This window comes from Ranitomeya variabilis, chromosome 1 (assembly GCF_051348905.1).
Source record: "Ranitomeya variabilis isolate aRanVar5 chromosome 1, aRanVar5.hap1, whole genome shotgun sequence".
NCBI lineage: Eukaryota > Metazoa > Chordata > Amphibia > Anura > Dendrobatidae > Ranitomeya > Ranitomeya variabilis.
The window spans coordinates 302661971-302684291 of NC_135232.1; the positions used below are offsets into that span (position 1 = coordinate 302661971).

The 22321-nt window shown below is 44.8% G+C and overlaps 2 protein-coding genes across 5 annotated transcripts in view; one reads left to right on the plus strand and one right to left on the minus strand.

Moving 5' to 3' along the window:
* The window catches only part of UBE3B (ubiquitin protein ligase E3B), an 88948-nt gene extending 83985 nt beyond the window's left edge, over positions 1–4963 (minus strand). Inside the window, exon 1 of the mRNA XM_077295840.1 lies at positions 4826–4963. The gene's annotated coding sequence lies outside the window, so the exon portion shown is untranslated. The remainder of the gene's footprint in view (positions 1–4825) is intronic.
* Positions 4964–4982: 19 nt separating this feature from the next.
* KCTD10 (potassium channel tetramerization domain containing 10) overlaps positions 4983–22321 on the plus strand; it is a 28906-nt gene continuing 11567 nt past the window's right edge. The window contains exons 1-4 of one of the 4 annotated variants that reach the window (XM_077295887.1): positions 4983–5079; positions 16708–16921; positions 21124–21293; positions 21576–21662. In XM_077295887.1, the coding sequence (XP_077152002.1) occupies positions 16714–16921; positions 21124–21293; positions 21576–21662 (465 nt within the window). In that variant the 5' untranslated portion in view covers positions 4983–5079; positions 16708–16713. Of the gene's footprint in view, positions 5080–5130; positions 5519–16707; positions 16922–21123; positions 21294–21575; positions 21663–22321 lie in introns of those variants that run through there. The other 3 variants (XR_013223870.1, XM_077295871.1, XM_077295878.1) reach the window with 3 other exon arrangements.

Consider the following 22321-nt stretch of genomic DNA (forward strand, 5'->3'; position numbering starts at 1 on the left):
ATATACACAGGTGTGTATATATACAGTATATACAGGAGCCTCACCTGCTCAGATATATACATAGGTGTGTGTGTATATATATATATATATATATATATATATACACACACAATATATACAGGAGCCTCCCCTGCTCAGATATATACACAGGTGTGTATATATACAGTATATACAGGAGCCTCCCCTGCTCAGATATATACATAGGTGTGTATATATACAGTATATACAGGAGCCTTCCCTGCTCAGATATATACATAGGTGTGTGTATATACAGTGTATACAGGAGCCTCCCCTGCTCAGCTGTATACATAGGTGTGTGTATACAGCATATACAGGAGCCTCCCCTGCTCAGTTATATACATAGGTGTGTATATACAGCATATACAGGAGCCTCCCCTGCTCAGATATACAGTGGGGCAAAAAAGTATTTAGTCAGTCAGCAATAGTGCAACTTCCACCACTTAAAAAGATGAGAGGCGTCTGTAATTTACATCATAGGTAGACCTCAACTATGGGAGACAAACTGAGAAAAAAAAATCCAGAAAATCACATTGTCTGGTTTTTTATCATTTTATTTGCATATTATGGTGGAAAATAAGTATTTGGTCAGAAACAAAATTTCATCTCAATACTTTGTAATACATCCTTTGTTGGCAATGACAGAGGTCAAATGTTTTCTGTAAGTCTTCACAAGGTTGCCACACACTGTTGTTGGTATTTTGGCCCATTCCTCCATGCAGATCTCCTCTAGAGCAGTGATGTTTTTGGCTTTTCGCTTGGCAACACGGACTTTCAACTCCCTCCAAAGGTTTTCTATAGGGTTGAGATCTGGAGACTGGCTAGGCCACTCCAGGACCTTGAAATGCTTCTTACGAAGCCACTCCTTCGTTGCCCTGGCGGTGTGCTTTGGATCATTGTCATGTTGAAAGACCCAGCCACGTTTCATCTTCAATGCCCTTGCTGATGGAAGGAGGTTTGCACTCAAAATCTCACGATACATGGCCCCATTCATTCTTTCATGTACCCGGATCAGTCGTCCTGGCCCCTTTGCAGAGAAACAGCCCCAAAGCATGATGTTTCCACCACCATGCTTTACAGTAGGTATGGTGTTTGATGGATGCAACTCAGTATTCTTTTTCCTCCAAACACGACAAGTTGTGTTTCTACCAAACAGTTCCAGTTTGGTTTCATCAGACCATAGGACATTCTCCCAAAACTCCTCTGGATCATCCAAATGCTCTCTAGCAAACTTCAGATGGGCCCGGACATGTACTGGCTTAAGCAGTGGGACACGTCTGGCACTACAGGATCTGAGTCCATGGTGGCGTAGTGTGTTACTTATGGTAGGCCTTGTTACATTGGTCCCAGCTCTCTGCAGTTCATTCACTAGGTCCCCCCGCGATGTTCTGGGATTTTTGCTCACCGTTCTTGTGATCATTCTGACCCCACAAGGTGGGATTTTGCGTGGAGCCCCAGATCGAGGGAGATTATCAGTGGTCTTGAATGTCTTCCATTTTCTAACTATTGCTCCCACTGTTGATTTCTTCACTCCAAGCTGGTTGGCTATTGCAGATTCAGTCTTCCCAGCCTGGTGCAGGGCTACAATTTTGTTTCTGGTGTCCTTTGACAGCTATTTGGTCTTCACCATAGTGGAGTTTGGAGTCAGACTGTTTGAGGGTGTGCACAGGTGTCTTTTTATACTGATAACAAGTTTAAACAGGTGCCATTACTACAGGTAATGAGTAGAGGAAAGAGGAGACTCTTAAAGAAGAAGTTACAGGTCTGTGAGAGCCAGAAATCTTGATTGTTTGTTTCTGACCAAATACTTATTTTCCACCATAATATGCAAATAAAATGATAAAAAAACAGACAATGTGATTTTCTGGATTTTTTTTACTCAGTTTGTCTCCCATAGTTGAGGTCTACCTATGATGTAAATTACAGACGCCTCTCATCTTTTTAAGTGGTGGAACTTGCACTATTGCTGACTGACTAAATACTTTTTTGCCCCACTGTATACATAGGTGTGTGTATATAAAGCATATACAGGAGCCTCCCCTGCTCAGATATATACATAGGTGTGTGTATATACAGCATATACAGGAGCCTCCCCTGCTCAGTTATATACATAGGTGTGTGTGTATACAGCATATACAGGAGCCTCCCCTGCTCAGCTGTATACATAGGTGTGTATATACAGCATATAAAGGAGTCTCCCCTGCTCAGCTATATACATAGGTGTGTGTATATACAGCATATACAGGAGCCTCCCCTGCTCAGGTATATACATAGGTGTGTGTGTGTGTATATACAGCATATACAGGAGCCTCCCCTGCTCAGGTATATACATAGGTGTGTGTATATATACAGCATATACAGGAGCCTCCCCTGCTCAGGTATATACATAGGTGTGTGTATATATACAGCGTATACAGGAGCCTCCCTGCTCAGATATATACATAGGTGTGTGTATATACAGCGTATACAGGAGCCTCCCCTGCTCAGCTATATACATAGGTGTGTGTATACAGCATATACAGGAGCCTCCCCTGCTCAGCTATATACATAGGTGTGTGTATACAGCATATACAGGAGCCTTCCCTGCTCAGATATATACATAGGTGTGTGTATATACAGTAGCCTCCCCTGCTCAGCTATATACATAGGTGTGTATATACAGCATATACAGGAGCCTCCCTTGCTCAGATATATACATAGGTGTGTATATACAGCATATACAGGAGCCTCCCCTGCTCAGATATATACATAGGTGTGTGTATATACAGCATATACAGGAGACTCCCCTGCTCAGCTGTATACATAGGTGTGTATATACAGCATATACAGGAGTCTCCCCTGCTCAGCTATATACATAGGTGTGTGTATACAGCATATACAGGAGCCTCCCCTGCTCAGTTATATACATAGGTGTGTGTATATACAGCATATACAGGAGCCTCCCCTGCTCAGGTATATACATAGGTGTGTATATATACATGTGTATATATACAGCATATACAGGAGCCTCCCCTGCTCAGCTATATACATAGGTGTGTATATACAGCATATACAGGAGCCTCCCCTGCTCAGGTATATACATAGGTGTGTATATATACATGTGTATATATACAGCATATACAGGAGCCTCCCCTGCTCAGCTATATACATAGGTGTGTATATACAGCATATACAGGAGCCTCCCCTGCTCAGGTATATATATAGGTGTGTATATATACAGCATATACAGGAGCCTCCCCTGCTCAGGTATATACATAGGTGTGTGTATATATACAGCGTATACAGGAGCCTCCCTGCTCAGATATATACATAGGTGTATGTATATACAGCGTATACAGGAGCCTCCCCTGCTCAGGTATATACATAGGTGTTTGTATATACAGCATATACAGGAGCCTCCCCTGCTCAGGTATATACATAGGTGTGTGTATATACAGTATATACAAGAGCCTCCCCTGCTCAGGTATATACATAGGTGTGTGTATATACAGCGTATACAGGAGCCTCCCCTGCTCAGATATATACATAGGTGTATGTATATACAGCGTATACAGGAGCCTCCCCTGCTCAGGTATATACATAGGTGTGTATATATACAGTATATACAGGAGCCTCCCCTGCTCAGGTATATACATAGGTGTGTGTATATACAGCATATACAGGAGCCTCCCCTGCTCAGATATATACATAGGTGTGTATATATACAGTATATACAGAAGCTTCCCCTGCTCAGGTATAGACATAGGTGTGAATATACACAGTATATACAGGAGCCTCCCCTGCTCAGCTATATACATAGGTGTGTGTATATACAGCATATACAGGAGCCTCCCCTGCTCAGGTATATACATAGGTGTGTGTATATACAGGAGCCTCCCCTGCTCAGCTGTATACATAGGTGTGTATATACAGCGTATACAGGAGCCTCCCCTGCTCAGCTATATACATAGGTGTGTGTATATACAGCATATACAGGAGCCTCCCCTGCTCAGATATATACATAGGTGTGTGTATATATACAGTATATACAGGAGCCTCCCCTGCTCAGGTATATACATAGGTGTGTGTATATACAGTATATACAGGAGCCTCCCCTGCTCAGGTATATACATAGGTGTGTGTATATACAGTATATACAGGAGCCTCCCCTGCTCAGCTGTATACATAGGTGTGTATATACAGCGTATACAGGAGCCTCCCCTGCTCAGCTATATACATAGGTGTGTGTATATACAGCATATACAGGAGCCTCCCCTGCTCAGATATATACATAGGTGTGTGTATATATACAGTATATACAGGAGCCTCCCCTGCTCAGATATATACATAGGTGTGTGTGTATATACAGCATATACAGGAGCCTCCCCTGCTCAGATACATACATAGGTGCGTGTATACAGTATATACAGGAGCCTCCCCTGCTCAGCTGTATACATAGGTGTGTGTATATACAGCATATACAGGAGCCTCCCCTGCTCAGCTATATACATAGGTGCGTGTATACAGTATATACAGGAGCTTCCCCTGCTCAGATATATACATAGGTGTGTGTATATATACAGTATATACAGGAGCCTCCCCTGCTCAGATATATACATAGGTGTGTGTATATACAGCATATACAGGAGCCTCCCCTGCTCAGATACATACATAGGTGCGTGTATACAGTATATACAGGAGCCTCCCCTGCTCAGATACATACATAGGTGCGTGTATACAGTATATACAGGAGCTTCCCCTGCTCAGACTACTATACACCACATTTGAGGAAGTAATGGGGGTTACAACACAGGGATGGGGGTCTGACCTTTATGGGCAAACCAGCTCCTCGGCTCCCAAAACAAGAGCCACTCCCGGCTGCAGTTGGGATCCCCAGTCCTCTCCAGTCGGAGTGTTTTTGCTTGTGCACTTACTGAGGGCGGAAGTGCGTACAAAACCTGGCAAGCACATGCGCAAAGCTCCTGCGGCCATCATTGATGAGGGCAGCCGAACTTGTCCTCCTGGCTCTTGTAGCTTGTTTCAGGACTCCGTGCTCATGACGAGAGTTATCATGATTTACAGGTGATGCACGGAGCTGTCCTTCATATTTTGTGCAGTTCTACATTATCCAGGGATTGTTTTGGCTCCCACAGTCAACATGGCCGCCGTGCGTGGCATCAGCTGTGAGGCGCAGTCAGGGGAAGTGCGTCAGTGAGGGCCGGAAGTGTTAGCTAGGGCTGGGTGGGTCCTGGTTTTTTGGCCTGAGGGAAGTTTATCGGGTTTGATGGTGAGTGCAGAGTTTTGTGTAGTATTCGGTGTAACGTTGTGTTGCCGCCGGTGTTCGGTCTATGAGTACCCGCTCATACTGGTGCTGCCGCCCGCCAGAGGGCACAGGAGGCTGCGCTGTGCGCCATAGGCACACGGTTCTGTGTGAGGGCTGACACTATCAGTCACAGAGCAGCACAGTGATCATTCCGCCTCATCCCAGCCTGAGGTGGCTGATGACAGAGAACAATAGCGTGTATGTCTGGTCTGTGTGTAGGCTGATTCTCAGGGTTATATATGTAGCTGGGACATTGTGTAATATTCTCCTGTAATAATATTTATCATCTGCGCATTATATTTGTGGTTCCTGACCGTTACACGATCGCTGCTGCCTGCCAGGGAAAGCTGATAGCCATAGAGATCTATTACCTCCCATGGGAACAGCACTCTGGTGTCTGTCCGTCACAGTGACCGGAGCGCACACATGACCGTAGACCCCCGCGCTCCGGATTGGTGGGGTCCCAGCTATAAGGGATGAGTTGGTGTGGTGGGAAACCCTTTACAGGGATGAAGGTAGGCATAAGCCCATCCGCCTATAGCCTTACATGTTGATCCAGAGAAAGACCCCATGGGGCAGGCGCTAATATTAGGGGGAAAAATCCCTCCTGTCTCCACATATGGCAATCAGACTAGTCCCGTCGCAGAATCTGTAAGATAAAAATCAAAGAAAAACGCTCAATGTGTGACTCCGCTACCACGGTGAACGGGAGGAACGTCTAGCGCTCCCCTCAGGTAGTGGTGCTGGACGGGGACAACACTGGAAAGAACATGGGCAACTTCCCCCAAATGCTGCGGCTCCAGACGCCGTCTCCAGAAACCCTGCCCGGAGCTGATCCGTTGGAAGGAAAAAAGGCAATGTCACCCAGAGCGCTGCAAAGGAGATGAGCCGACCAGGTAGATTAATGCTCCTTTTTCAAATACGCGTTTCAGGGACCGTCCGTCCCCTTCATCAGGTGTATACAGATAGGAAGTCACCTTTATAAGGGTCAGTTGTGACGTAAAAATACAATTCTAAGCCGTAATCCTGACTTCTTATTGAAAAAACACATACATTTATAAAAATAATTGTAATTCTCAGCTGTTATAATAAATGACATTTCTATAGTATAATGATAAATAAACCATTTACTTTATACATAATAAAACTTAAAAATGAAAACACTGATTCATAACGCACTAAGCCAGTTTATTCTGCCTTAATGATTATATTAACGTGTCTGTTTAGTGCTCGCACTGAGATCCTCTGGACTGAGTGTGGCTAGTTTAAAGATTCAGAAAGACCCTCTATTGCTCAGTGGGAGTGGGGTTTATCGGTGCGGGGGCTCTAAGTGCCTTTCTTGTGTAATGATGAAACACTAAGTGCTTTCAGTCTAGGACCACTGGGGAGATTTTTCCCATTAACCAGATTTTAAAGTAATTCATTTACTGGAATGCAGTTGTAATCTTTAATATGTTGGCCGTGCTATCCAACCCATTCATAATAGAATTAATAAACATAGACATGACATCAAAAGCGGCGTACTAAATCACAGCCTATTCAGACATTTGGTCGTTGATTATCAAAAACCCCTTATGGGTTAAGTTTAACCATTTTGGAACAAGTACCTGAAAACAAATTCTGATTGCTTTCAGAGACTCATCAATAGAGAATCTTTCTGGATCTTTGAATTAGCCACACTTGGTCCAGAGGATCTGAATGTGAGCAGTGAATACAGTCGTTACTATATTCATTAAAACACCACTCCTACGTTTTTTTTCTGCTCTGGAGTGGCGCTTTAAATGTAAGCCCTCGGCCATACACCCTCCAGCATCTTCACCGTTTTTTAGCGCCACTCCAGTCCCCCTGTGCCATCTTTTGAGCTCAGCTTCTGACTGCCCGTAAGACAGAAGTTACGTTATAATCTCTCAATACAAGTCTATGAGAAGCAGAACAAGGGGTATGAATGAGGCTCTCATAGATTTGTATCGAAAAGTGACCTCCGCACAGCTCCATGAAACTCTTGTGTGATCTGGCAGGTCACTTTTTGCTGGGGTCGGAGTGGAGCAGCTGTGAAAACAGATGGAAAGGCTGGAAGGTGAGTATCAGTCAGAGGGGCAGGGGACTGTCATTTAAAGCACCACTCCAGCAGTGCAATAAAAAAACAAACTCTGGAGCGGTGCTTTAAGACTGAATAAATTGCCTTGGTGCGTTATGAATCAGTGTTTTAATGTTTAATTTTTTAGTTTAATTATGTGGATTGTTCATGGTTTACTTTCTTTATCATAAATACTATACAATGTAATTTATAACAGCAGCGAATTACAATTATTTTGATATATTTATATAGTTACGGTATGTTTTTTCTATAATAAATAAAGCTTATGGCTTGTAATGGTGTTTTTACATCACCACTGACCCTTATAAAGGTCACTGCTGACTTCCTGTCTGTATACTGTATACAGCTGATGAATTGGAAACCCTGAAACGCGTAGTGGAATATAGAGTATCGGTTTACCTGGTCGGGCTCATTTTCTTTGCAGCACTCCAGGTGACATTGTCTTTCTTCCTTGCAATCCATCAAAGAATCGGGTACTCATAACCTGTAATATTATATTTATCAAGAAAGGCATCCAGGCCCTCCTTGTACTTTTGTAGTGGAGAACCCATTACATAATGTGGCAGGGCCTTCCATAGTAACACTCCTCTTACAGGATATAATCCGCATCTGTGATTGAGTAAACCTTTTTTCCTGTAGACATAGATAGAGAAGTATTCAGCTTCTAGGGATATAATGTTTTCAGGATTTAATAGTGGAGGGCCATGTACTACGTGTTACGCTGTATCCTCCATAGCACTTCGCTCTGCTTTATAGAGCAGAGTGCCCCTTTCAAAAGTCCTAATATGATATTCTGACTGTCGCTGATCAACTTGGATGATCCCTGGAAGTTTCACTTCAACCTCATGAAAAGGGGTTGTTTATTGAAGTCAGCCACATTCCCTTAATGGGGTCATGTCTACATCATATACAGGTAGGATGTTCAGCTGTAGGAACCAGCGCGGAGCGCCACTCCATATGAGTCTGTACTCGATCTGTGCTTGTGTCTGGTTGGCCACCATGTGATTCGTGGTACTACTCTTCTGTAGCAATTATTGCAGCTATGCCTGGCTGCCGCAACTTCAACATAGAAATTATCTGTGCCTCTACCATGCAGCTGATGGAGACAGCGGCTCCATTCTACAAGGCAGAATCTGGAACTCGTATGCTGGGCAGATGGCTCTGCAAAAGCCTGGGTTGATCATAATGGTGGAAGTGTCTATGGGATCATAGTGTTTCTCCTACGCCTCATGGGGGGACACAGGACCATGGGTGTTATGCTGCTGCCACTAGGAGGACACTAAGTAAACACAGAAAGAATAGCTCCTCCCCTGCAGTATACACCCTCCTGCTGGCTCTCAGTGAACCAGATCTTGCTTAGTGTCTGTAGGAGGCACTTGGGTCTGTTTCAGACCCCACCGTTTTTATTTTAGCTTTTTACTTTTTATTCTATTTTTTCTTAACGGAGCGAATGGGGGCGACGGACACTTTCTAGGTTCCGATCTCCTCCGAACCATCAACACGCAAGTACGTGGAGCGTTCCTCCCGTATCCTTTCCTGCAACGTTGGATGCCAGCCCTGAGCTCATATTACGGGTGACGGTTCCTTCACGTTCCGATCTCCCCCCTCCATAGCAGGCGACCACATGGAGTAGCCCTCCATCTACCTCTCCTGGAGCCAGGTGCATAGCCGGACATGATATATATATGGCGTCCGTGCAGCCCCCCTCTGCTTCACCACTGATATAGCGGATGACGCATGGCGGCAGAAGCTCTCCACCCCCTCCCTGACTATGGCGACGGTGGATTGAGCACCGGCCCACCGCATCTACCGTGAGTACACTGCGGGGGCCGAGGCGCTGGGGGGTCCTGGTCCCCGCGGTATGGGAGGTCCGCACCTTAAGCCTGTGTCCATGGGTGGTCCGTAGTGCGGCTAATGTTGGCGCTAATAGCGGTCTCGGCGCTGCAGGCCGCAACCGCAGAGGAAAAAAAAATTCCCTCAACACAGGCCGGAGTTTTGGCCATGCCCACCGGCAGTTAGCCCTGCCCTCTTTTCTTGGCGCTTCTTGTTCCCTGTGATGAGCTCCCACTTCCTGGTCTCAGCGGCCATCTTGGGACACCCACAGCCCTGATGCTGCAGCACTGCTCCAGCGTTTCCTATCACAGGACTAGCGTTTTTCTCTGCCTACACTGCGGACCTGCCCTGGGGACTCAAGACACAGGGCCTGGGTAAGCTGCAGAAGTATAGCTTAACCCTTCCCCTGCTAGTAAGCGCTTTCCTCCAGGCTTTACTATGTCTCAACCAAAGCCTCACAATAAGTCTGGGAAAACCCACACTGTATTTTCGCTGCATGTACCTCTTGTAAGGTATCATTACCCCGGAGTCACAATACTGCATTATGCACAGCTTGTGAACCGGTGACGGCTCAGGAACCACCTGTTGCTGATACTGAACCCAGTGAGCCTAGTCCCCCTGAGTGGGCTACCTCCCTTTCCCGGTCTATGGCATCCCTGGCAAAAGCGTTAGACTCGTTCCGAGACCCTTCCTCTAACCAGGGCACTAATACGGACGACGCTTCCGATGGTCAGAACCCCTCATACTCCAGGGGTCGTACCTTGCCAAGGAGTTCACTCTTCCAGGAAAAGGACTCATGCCATATCCCCAGACCATCACCAGTTTTCGGGTTCTGAGAGCTCCATTTCTTGCTCCCCTTCCATTGGGGCTAGTAGAGAACCTGTTTTAGAGGACGATTCTGACGCGTCCCTAGATCAGGAAGTTCATCACGATCAGGAGACTCTCGACTCTAATTGAGTCAGTGAATAAGGCTTTGAGACTTGAGGAGGAACCCTTATCTAAAACGGATCATGCCGTGTCCTTTAAGAGGACCAAACGAGCTCACAGAGTGTTCGCCAATCATCCCGAGTTTAAGCAAATTGTTGAATCTCACAGGATCCGTCCAGATAAACGATTCACAGGGCAGAAGCCCATGGAGTCCAAATATCCCTTTGCCCAGGATCTAAGAAAAGATTGGTCACAATCTCCCCCAGTAGATCCTCCGGTATCGCGCCTGGCTACGAAATCTGTTTTATCCTCCTCGGAGGGCGCCTCTATTAAAAATCCAACCGTCAGATCGACAATATGGCGCGTTCAGCTTTTGAAGCCTCAGCGGCCGCACTCTTTCCATCTTTTGCCGCTACGTGGGTGGCTAAGGCTATGACCTACTGGGCTGAGGTCTTGTCTTCAGCAGTACTGGATACCAATCTTCCTCCCGAGATAGCAGACCTCGCTACTCAGATAGCCAGAGCTGGAGATTTTGTAGTGACCGCGTCCCTGGATGCCGCTGACTGTGCTTTTCAAGCCAGCAGCAAATGCCATCACCATCTGGAGGTCCTTATGGCTCTGGGACTGGCTTGCGGATTCTACTTCCAAAAAGTCATTGACTTCTCTCCCATATCAGAGCGGTCGACTTTTTGGCGAAAAGCTCGACCAGTTAATTTCTGACGCCACTGGAGGGAAGAGTAAATTTCTTCCACAACAGAGACCCTCTCGGCCCTTTCGGAACCTGCAACCACAGGCTCGGTCCTGATTTTTTTTCGTTACAACTCAAACTGGTCCTCTACTTCCACATCTCCCAGTTCCGGCCGGGCACAACGTGGAGACAGAGGTTCACAGGCCTCTTTTAAGCCTTCCCCTTCATGGAGAGGCAGGCCAAGGCAGCCGGGATCCAGAGGCGCCAGAACGGGCAGACCTTCCACACAATGACTCCCTGCGGTATCCGGGGGACACCCTCAAAGTAGGCGGCTGCCTGCTTTCCTTCAGTGCTGCGTGGCTCTCGGTCATTCACGACGAGTGGGTCCACGATCTAGTGTCCTCCGGATACAAGATAGATCTCTTATCTCGTCCTCCAAACCGTTTTTTCCTGTCTTCTCCTCCCAGGGCAAAAGCATCAGAGTTCTTCAAATCTATAAGCTCTCTGAGAAAAGATGGAGTTATTATTCCGGTCCCTCAAAGCGAAAGGTTCCAAGGTTTTTATTCAAACCTCTTCATTGTTCCAAAGAAGGACGGTACAGTATGGCCCATACTGGACCTAAAACTGCTGAACAAGTTAATCAGGGTGTGACGGTTCCGGATGGAATCGCTTCATTCTGTCATCGCCTCCATGGAAAAAGGCGAGTTCCTGGCGTCTATAGACATCCAGGACGCATACCTCCACATTCCTATTTTACCTTCTCACCAAAGGTTTCTTCGCTTCGCAGTTCAGGAAGATCACTTCCAATTCGTTGCTCTGCCCTTCGGCCTCGCCACCGCTCCCAGGGTATTCACCAAGGTCATGGCGGCTGCCGTGGCCATACTCCACACCCGAGGAGTGGTGGCGCTCACGTATTTAGACGATATCCTCATCAAAGGCCCCTCTTTCCGCTCCTGCAAGGAAGCCGTGGCCATCACAATAGATACCCTTTCTCGCTTGGGTTGGAAGATAAACTTCAAAAGATCTTCCCCAGTACCGGCTCAGCGAATTTCCTTTCTAGGAATGATACTCGACTCGTCCCAGGGGCTGGTTCTTCTTCCCCCGGAAAAGATCTGTGTCTTACAGCGAGAAGCTCAGAAACTCTCTCAGCCTCGCTCTCACTCTCTGCGCTTCAGTATGAGAGTCCTCGGCAGGATGGTAGCAGCTATGGAGGCGGTTCCATTTGCCCAACTACACCTCCGTCCCCTACAGCATGCCCTCCTGGCTGTTTGGGGCAGGAACCCGGTCTCCCTAGACCGTCAGTTCCTTCTTCCCCAGCGAGTCAGACAGTCTCTCAGGTGGTGGACATTGAAATACTCCCTGAATCAAGGGAAGTCTTTTCTTCCAGTACACTGGCTGGTTGTGACGACAGACGCCAGTCTCCTAGGCTGGGGAGCGGTGTTCCTTCATCACACTGCTCAGGGCTGCTGGTCCCCCCAGGAATCACGCCTTCCAATCAACATCTTGGAAATCCAGGCAATCAGGCTGGCACTTCTCCAGTTCCATCCCTTCCTAGCAGGTCGCCCAATCAGGATTCAGTCTGACAATGCCACTGCAGTGACATACATCAACCGCCATGGGGGAACCCGCAGCAGGGTGGCCATGACAGAGGTAGGCCACATCCTCCGATGGGCTGAGAAAAACCGCTCAATGATCTCTGCGGTTCACATCCCGGGAGTGGACAATTGGGAGGCAGACTTCCTCAGTCGGCAATGCCTCGACTCCGGGGAGTGGTCTCTCCATCCGAAGATCTTCCACCAGATCTGCTGTCGTTGGGGAACCCCGGACGTTGATCTGATGGCCTCACGGCTGAATTCCAAGGTTCCCGACTAAATGGCTCGGTCCCACGATCCGGCAGCCATCGGGGCAGATGCTCTTGTACTCCCGTGGCATCATTTTCGACTTCCGTACATATTTCCCCCGCTTCCTCTCCTGCCGAGAGTCATCAAGAAAATCAGCAGAGAGGGTACCGGTAATCCTGATTGCGCCAGATTGGCCGCACCGGGCGTGGTACGCGGAACTAGTTCAACTAGTTGCCGACGTTCCCTGGCGATTACCGAATAGCGCAGATCTGCTATCCCAAGGCCCCTTTTACCACCATAACTCAGAGGCCCTGTGTTTGACAGCATGGCGTTGAGTCCTGGGTCCTAACCCAGGCAGGTTTCTCTCCAGACGTCATAGCTACCATGATCAGCGCTAGAAAGCCTACGTCTATGCGTATCTATCATCTCACTTGGAAGACTTTCTTTTCATGGTGTAGCGACCGAGGACGTTCTCCTCTACATTTTTCCATACCTTCCATTCTCGAGTTCTTACAAACGGGTTTGGACTTTGGTATCGCCCTTAGTTCTCTCAAGGGGCAGATCTCAGCCCTGTCTGTTCTCTTCCAACGCAGGATTGCCAACAGATTACAGGTCAAGACGTTTATTCAGGGAGTCTCCCATCGGGCGCCCCCCTATAGGATGCCGTTGGAACCATGGGATCTTAATCTGGTCCTCGGAGTTTTGCAACAGGCTCCTTTCGAACCTCTACAGGAGGTTTCCCTGTCTCTTCTTTCATGGAACGTTGCTTTTCTAGTTGCGGTCACCTCTATTAGACGAGTCTCCGAGCTGGCGGCTCTGTCCTCTCAAGTTCCGTTTCTGAATTTTCATCAGGATATGGTGGTTTTGAGGACATCCCCCTCTCTTCTACCGAAAGTTGAATCCTCTTTTCATCTCAATGAGGAGATTGTCTTACCGTCACTCTGTCCGGCACCAGTCCATCGCATCGAGAAGGCCCTTCACACACTGGTTTTAGTGAGAGCTCTTAGGAGATACATCTCGCGGACAGCGTCTTTCCGCAGGTCAGATGCCCTATTCGTGCTCCCGGAAGGACCGAGGAAAGGGTTTCTTGCTTCCAAGGCGACAATAGCCAAATGGATCCGTTCGGCTATTCAAGAGTCCTACCGAGTCAGAGGTCTTCCTGTCCCAGCAGGGATTAAGGCTCACTCCACTCGGTCAGTGGGTGCGTCCTGGGCCATCCGGCACCAAGCTTCGGCAGCACAAGTTTGTAAGGCTGCGACTTGGTCCAGCCTGCATACGTTTACAAAACATTACCATTTTCACTCTCAGGCCTCGGCAGATGCAACCGTCGGCAGACGAATTTTGCAGGCAGCTGTGCCGCATCTGTAATTTTGTGGGTACAAGCAGCAATTGCAGTTAATGGTTTCCCACCCAGGGACTGCTTTAGGACGTCCCATGGTCCTGTGTCCCCCAATGAGGTGTAGGAGAAAAGGAGATTTTTGTGTACTCACTGTAAAATCCTTTTCTCCGAGCCAATCATTGGGGACACAGCACCCACCCTGTTAGCCTATTGGCTTTGGTTTTTTTGAGTTTACTTGGTTTTGGCATAGTTCATCCTTGTTAAATATTAAGCTCCTACTGCTTTGTTACTGAACTAGTTCACTTAGAGCCAGCAGGAGGGTGTATACTGCAGGGGAGCAGCTATTCTTTCTGTGTTTACTAAAGGTACCTTCACACTAAGCGACTTTACAACGATAACGATAGCGATCCGTGACGTTGCAGCGTCCTGGATAGCGATATCGTTGTGTTTGACACGCAGCAGCGATCAGGATCCCGCTGTGAGATCGCTGGTCATTGCTGAAAGTCCAGAACTTTTCATTTCATTTCATTCCTCTTGTTTTCTTGTTTGCCATACTCTAATTTATATTGAATGCATGTTTGTAAAATAGATGTTGGTTATGTATTAGAGGATTTATTTATGTACCCTTTTATAATTATGTCCTATAGCCCTCTCCAATGATCACACTATGGGGTTTCTTTATATATTGTTCTGATGTTTTTGTCTTTCCCCCTTTTTAATGTGAATTTTTAAGATATTATTTAATAAATATTTACATATTTTTACCACATTGGTTCTATATGTCTTCTTTTGTCACCTTTTTTCTGAGGAGGTATTATACAGTCTATAAAGGTGATTCTTTGTCCGTATATGATTTTTTGTAGCAGTTGTATTATAAGTCCAGAACTTTATTTCGTCGCTGGATCTCCCGCTGACTTCGCTGAATCGGTGTGTGTGACACCGATCCAGCGATGTCTTCACTGGTAACCAGGGTAAACATCGGGTTACTAAGCGCAGGGCCGCGCTTAGTAACCCGATGTTTACCCTGGTTACCATTGTAAAAGTAAAAAAAAAAAACCACATACTCACATTCCGGTGCCCGGCGTCCGCTTCCCTGCACTCCTCCTGCATCCTGTGTAAGTGCCGGCCGTAAAGCAGAGCGGTGACGTCACCGCTCTGCTCTGTGGGAGATGCCGGAGATGTTCGGCGCTGACACAGGATGCAGGAGGAGTGCAGGGAAGCAGACGCCGGGCACCAGAATGTTAGTATGTGGGGTTTTTTTTTACTTTTACAATGGTAACCAGGGTAAACATCGGGTTACTAAGCACGGCCCTGCGCTTAGTAACCCGATGTTTACCCTGGTTACCAGGGGACTTCGGCATCGTTGGTCGCTGGAGAGCCGTCAGTGTGACAGCTCTCCAGCGACCACACAACGACTAAACAGCGACGCTGCAGCGATCGGCATCGTTGTCTGTATCGCTGCAGCGTCGCTTAGTGTGAAGGTACCTTTAGTGTCCTCCTAGTGGCAGCAGCATAACACCCATGGTCCTGTGTCCCCCAATGATTGGCTCGGAGAAAAGGATTTTACGGTGAGTACACAAAAATCTCCTTTTTCTTGTCCATGTATTGGTAGTAGTCTGGCATCATAGCATAGTACTTGCAATGATTTATGCAAATTGCAGACTCGAACTTTTGGAGTCAGCAGATTTCCATGATAGCCAGCACTGCTGATGTCACATTTCCTCACCCCAGCCATTGCACTGACTGGGCCAGCGAGATCTTCCTTGCTTACTAAAGTGACCTTTTTGTATTACTTTTTGTTTGTGGGGCCTAGCATTTAATTTGCATTTGCAGTCAATAGCCCTCTGTGTCTGTACTGCTACATACTTAGGCTGTTAACTGGTTCATGCAGCTTTACATGAACACCCGAGCCTTACACTATGGCTGGTCCAAATAACTAAAGCAATTGTTACCATCCACCTCTCGTGTCTCCCCTTTTCCTCATAGTTTGTAAGCTTGCGAGCAGGGCCCTCATTCCTCCTGGTATCTGTTTTGAACTGTGATTTCTGTTATGCTGTAATGTCTATTGTCTGTACAAGTCCCCTCTATAAGTTGTAAAGCGCTGCGGAATATGTTGGCGCTATATAAATAAAATTATTATTATTATTATTATTATTATTTAATCAACTGAAAACTGGGTCTACTAAAGGTACCTTCACACTAAACAACTTTCCAACGAGAACGACAACGATCCGTGACGTTGCAGCGTCCTGGTTAGCGATCTCGTTGAGTTTGACACGCAGCAGCGATCTGGATCCCGCTGTGATATCGCTGGTCGGAGCTAGAAGTCCAGAACTTTATTTGGTCGCTAGATCGGCGTGTATCGTCATGTTTGACAGCAAAAGCAACGATGTCAGCAATGTTTTTACATGGAGCGTGAACGATAAGTGAGTCGCCGTTACGTCACTGGATCGCTCCTGCATCGTTCTGGAGCTGCTGTGTTTGACGTCTCTACAGCGACCTAACAGCGACACTCCAGTGATCTAGTTTAGGTCGGATCGTTGTCTATATCGCTGGAGCGTCGCTTAGTGTAACGGTACCTTAAGAGTTATGACACATCTCCGCTGAGCAGGTACCTAAGGAGTAGTAGTAATCTTTTGACCTTTTCTGTTTCTGTTACAGGAAGAAATGTCAGGAGAGAGTGTGGTGAGCTCTGTGGTGCCCGCAACTACAACCCGGACCACCTCTTTCAAATGCGCCAGCACCAGTTCCAAATATGTGAAACTAAATGTAGGCGGTGCTTTATATTACACCACCATGCAAACCCTCACCAAGCAGGACACCATGCTCAAAGCGATGTTCAGCGGGAGAATGGAGGTGCTAACGGATAGTGAGGGTAGGAGTCATTTTTTTTTTCTTTTGTCGTAATCGTGTCCGTCAAGGTGGAAATCTCTCCTGATGCCCAGGATCAAACATACATGTGGAGTACACCTGATTGTAGACCAGGAACATCTGTCGTGACTGGACATTGGACATATATTTTTGTGTGATTAACTTTTTGGAATATTTGAGACCCTGTTCACATCATATTTTGCATCTCTTTGAAAGGTTTATATATTGTTTTAAGATTACAGAAGCGTTACCTTTCAAGGGGTTTGGTATTTACTATTGGTGAACCTGTCTTTTGGCTATATCACTAATATAATCTATTGGTTCTTGATTCATGTAGATGTAAACATTGAATGGAGATGAACAGCACAACTCAATGTTTAGCGGCCACTGCTGAGAACTGAAGATTACCTCCATTCTCTTGAAATGAACATCGAACAGAATTATGCTGTTCAGCTCCATCAATGTTTACATCCATCTCGCACTAATAACAGCTATTGTACAATAAAAAATTACATGGTGATCCTACTGAATCCTGTTCCTCAACTGGACAGAAAAAAGTAGGACACGGTATCATTTTTGTGCTCCGTTACATATTCTTTGTTAAAAGTAAATTTGACCAAAAGATCCAGAAAATCATTAATAGCATTTTCTATGCCAGTCTTAATGAAGGGACCACAGAAATGAGATTAACCTAATTGATTAATGAGCGCACACTATAATGAATTGGGTGAATCTTACAACTGCCTGGCGCTCTGTTAGAAATCTTATTCTAGTCAGTTACATTTCTGTGCTTTTCTGGCGTAACTTGCGCCACAAAACTGGCATAAACTTTGACTTTGCTGGGCATGCTTCATCGTGCCAAAGTGGATGGAGCTGGCCGGGTCTGATATAAAACCTCCAACGGATTTGAGATTTTGGGCTAAAATTTTGCAACATTTCAAGGTGTATTACATCGAGAAGCTGAAAAAAAAAAAAAGTCTTGATGAATCCTGCTGAGTATCATTTAAGGCAAATTTTTGTAGGAAATGATGACCTATATGTCAAGTATGGTAAAATATTATTTCAAAGGCATGTCTGCAACAGTTTTGCTCTGATGGAAACCATTAATTGGGGCCGTTAAAATTCATCTCATTTGAATCCTGTTTGAACTGACATCAAGGGTAGACTGGAATGCACATTGTGTAGCTATTACATTGTTAATGAACTCCCCGGCCACCCCAAAAAAGTAAGCATAAAGATCATGATGTTTAAGATACATCTTTCACCTTGCCATTAGTACAGATACAGCTTGTGCATTTATTACTGTGACTCTCTGTTATAGAAAGGGGTCATCAGGATGCAGTGATCGGATAGAAGAATTAAGCTTAGATTTAAAAAAAAAATATATAGTTCCACGTACATTATATGGAAAGTCTTATAGGACTGAAAAAAGTTCATGTTCTACTTATTACATTAATAAAGTTACTGTAATCAGGTCAGGTTCTGGGTGTGACCAGTAGCCATTGTTCTGAAGTTGATCTTCCTTTCCCTAAAGACTCCCAAATTTCTGCCGTGTGATTATGTGGAAGTCTTAAAGGGAGCCTGTCTCATTGTACATGCATCTGTGGACAGCATTGTATAGGAAAGGAGAAGCTGAGCAGAATTATTTATAGGTTTTTCAGAAAATATTGTATTACTTCAATTTTATTCATTGAAATCCTCATTGTTTGCATGCACAAGAGTCTAGTCACTACATGCACAGTCATACTGGAAATCTCTGAATAGGACAACATACCAGACTCGTGTATACAGGGATTTCAATGAGTAAATGCAAAGTTACAATGCAATTTCCCGCAAAAATATATAAAAATGTGATCAGCTCTTCTTGCTCTGTAACATCTGCCTGCAGATCAGATACCATTTTTTACATGACCTGTTCCTTTACTATTTCCATATATTTAGCTAAAACTTATCCTAAAACTTTTTTTTAGTCTAGGCTGCTCTTTGATTCCATGTTAGATATACAACCCCAATTCCAAAACAAGTTGGACCACTCTGTAAAATGTAAAGAAAATGAATGCAACAATTTGGAAATCTTTATAGCCGTCTTCTATTCAAAACGGAGCATAGAGCAAAGATCAGAAGGTGAAAGTTAAACATATTTTCATTTCATTTTGAAAAATTATGGTAACTCATTTAGAAATTGATGGCAGCAACACATCTCAGAAAAGTTGGGACAAGGTTAGCAAAAGGCTGGGAAAGGAAGTAGTGCAAACAAAAATCATCCAGAGGGTCAAGTTTCACCTGAGTCACTTGATTGTATAAAAAGAGCATGTTGGAGAGGCAGAGTCTCTCAGAAGCAAAGCTAGTCAGATATTCACCAATCTGGGAACAGCTGCATCTAAAGATTGTGGAACATTTTCAGACAAATGTTCCTCAACATAAAACATAAATTGGCAAACACTTTGAATGTCCCACTATCTACATTACATAATGTAATCAAAAGATTCTGGATAAATCCACAAGGGGGCAAGGTTGTTGGTCTATATTGAATGCTTGTGATCTGCGAGATATGAGGTGGCAATGCATTGTGTAGTCCACAAATGCAAGTTACAGCTATGTCATGCAAAGAAGAATCCATATATCAACACAATTCAGAAACGCTGCCATCTTCTCTGGGCCAAAGTTCATTTATAATGGACAGAGGCAAAATGGAAAACTGCTATGGTCAGATGAGTAAAAATGTGAAGTTAGTTCTGGACACCACGGACACTGTGTCTTGCGGACTCGAGGTGAGGGGCCATCCAGCTTATCAGTGCACAATTCAAAGGCCGATCTCTGATGACTGATGTTGCTTTAGTGCCTATGGCATGGGCAGCATGCTCATTTTGAAAGACACTATCCATGCTGAACATTATATTGAGTTTTAGAACAACATATGCTCTCATCCAGACACCATCTATTTCAGAGAAGGCTTTGCATGTTTCAGCAAGACTGTGCTAAACCCCATACTGCCTCCATCAGAGGAGAATGGCTTCAGAAAAGAAGGGTTCAGGTGATCAACTTGGCCGCCTGCAGTCCAGACTTTTCACCAATAGAAAACATTTGGTTATGAAACAAAACATCTCGTAAAGACCCAGAACTGTTGAGCCACAAGAATCCTACACCAGACAAGAAAGAAACATTTTTTTCTCCTAAGACTCCAGCATTTGGTCTCACTTAGAGGTTTAGACTGTTGTAAAAAGAGGATTCTACACATGGCACTTTCCCAACTTCTTTGAAATGTGTTGCTGCCATCAGTTTCTAAATGAGTTAATTTAAAAAAAAAAATGAAATAGAGAAATGTCTAAGGCTACTTTCACACTTCCGTCTTTTTTCCTCTGTCGCAATCCGTCGTTATGGCAAAAAAAAAATGGATCCTGCAAATGTGCCCGCAGGATCCGTTTTTTTGCCATACACTTTAATGGACGACGGATTGCGACATCTTGTTTTAGCGGTCAGTTGTGACAAAAAAGTTCAATGTAACGTTTTTTTGTCCGTCGGAACCGCCATTTCCGACCGCGCATGCACAGCCGGAACTCCGCCCCCTCCTCCCCGCTCATCACAATGGGCAGCGGATGCGTTGTAAAACTGCATCCGATGCTCACGTTGTTTTCTTGTTTTCTTTACATTTTTCAATCCTCAATTCAAAGTTTTGAATTGACGTTGTATAATAATTGCACCATGTATTGATAAAATCACATTTTGCTCTTATTAGCTATTATACTTTTGTAGGAATGGTGGATATGACCGGGTCGGTAACCTTTATTTTACAATCTAAAGTTATTAGCTGAATACAAGTTCCTTTTCCAGCAGTCTGCATCATACAAATTTGCACTTTGACAGCCTCGGCATAAGTTCTATTTCCTAAATATGGCGCCTGCTAGAAGCGGAGGAGATCCCCTTCAGTCCTCATTCTTCTGCTTATAGCAGCTGGTAATAGAGAACAAGAAATCTTAGCGAGGCTTTTCTGAGTAAATGACACAACATGCTTCTTCCTTGCATTTGAGGTTCTGTAGCAGACGCAATGTATGTTAAGTGGTGTAAGCCTTACTGTAAGTGGTTAATGGGAGTCACATTGTGATGATTTTTTTGCTTTTACACATAACTGGTTCTCTTCTAGTAATTTTCATTGTGGGCTTTTCATCTACAGTAGCCACTGTTAAATTTTCCTTGTGTTCCATTAAGGTTGGATTCTTATAGACCGATGCGGGAAGCACTTCGGGACCATATTAAATTACCTGAGAGATGGAGCTGTTCCGCTTCCAGAAACGCGAAGAGAAATTGAGGAACTCTTGGCGGAAGCAAAGTATTATTTGGTGCAAGGGCTGGCAGATGAATGTCAAGCATCTCTTCAGGTGAAGATCTCCAGGAAAGCTTTATTTTGTGATATCCAGTAATGCAGGCACAGGATGCCCAAGAAAATCATTGCAATTTATACAATGTGCTCCAGAGGATTCCAGTAGCTAGCAATGTCTCCTAAGCATGTAAATTTCTTAGTAGAAGGGCATTCCGATATTTTAGGTGACTGATATTTTCTAATGTTTCCTTAGGAATAAGACTTTTTGTTCAGCTATTAAAGTCAGTCTTGCTTTATAATGGAAGTCATGTAATAACAATGGAATGTTTTCCTTCAACAGAATAAAGATGTATATGAACCTTTCTGCAAAGTCCCAGTGATCACGTCATCAAAAGAGGAACAGAAGTTGATAGCTACATCTAATAAGGTCAGAAACACATTTTCCAGAATAAATGTAGACTATACACACACACAGACACACACGATAGTTGTGTAGTTTTTTCATAACGGCACTTAAGTATTGACCTTGCAAATAAAGATGGGTAGATCACACCAGTAGTCTCTGGCCAATGGACCGGAGTCCTGCAAATCGATCTATCCATCTCTACTTGATACTGTAACAGTTTTCCTTGCACATACTAGGTACTTCCTAAAAGTTTATGATTGTTTGCAATTTACATGATAAAATTACTTTGTCACAGAAGGATTTATTATGGAGCTTTTACTACAGATGGCCAGAATGGAGAATTATCTAATTACTAATACCGTATATACTCGAGTATAAGCCGACCCCCCTAATTTTGCAACAAAAAAATGGGAAAACTTATTGACTCCAGTATAAGCCTAGGGTGGAAAATGCAGCAGCTACCTGTAAATGTCAAAAATAAAAATAGATACCAATAAAAGTAAAATTAATTGAGACATCAGTAGGTTAAGTGTTTTTGAATATCCATATTGAATCAGGAGCCCCATATAATGCTCCATACAGTTCATTATGGCCCCATAAGATGCTCCATACAAAATAGGCCCCATATAATGCTCCATATAGTTCATTATGGCCCCATAAGATGCTCCATACAAAATAGG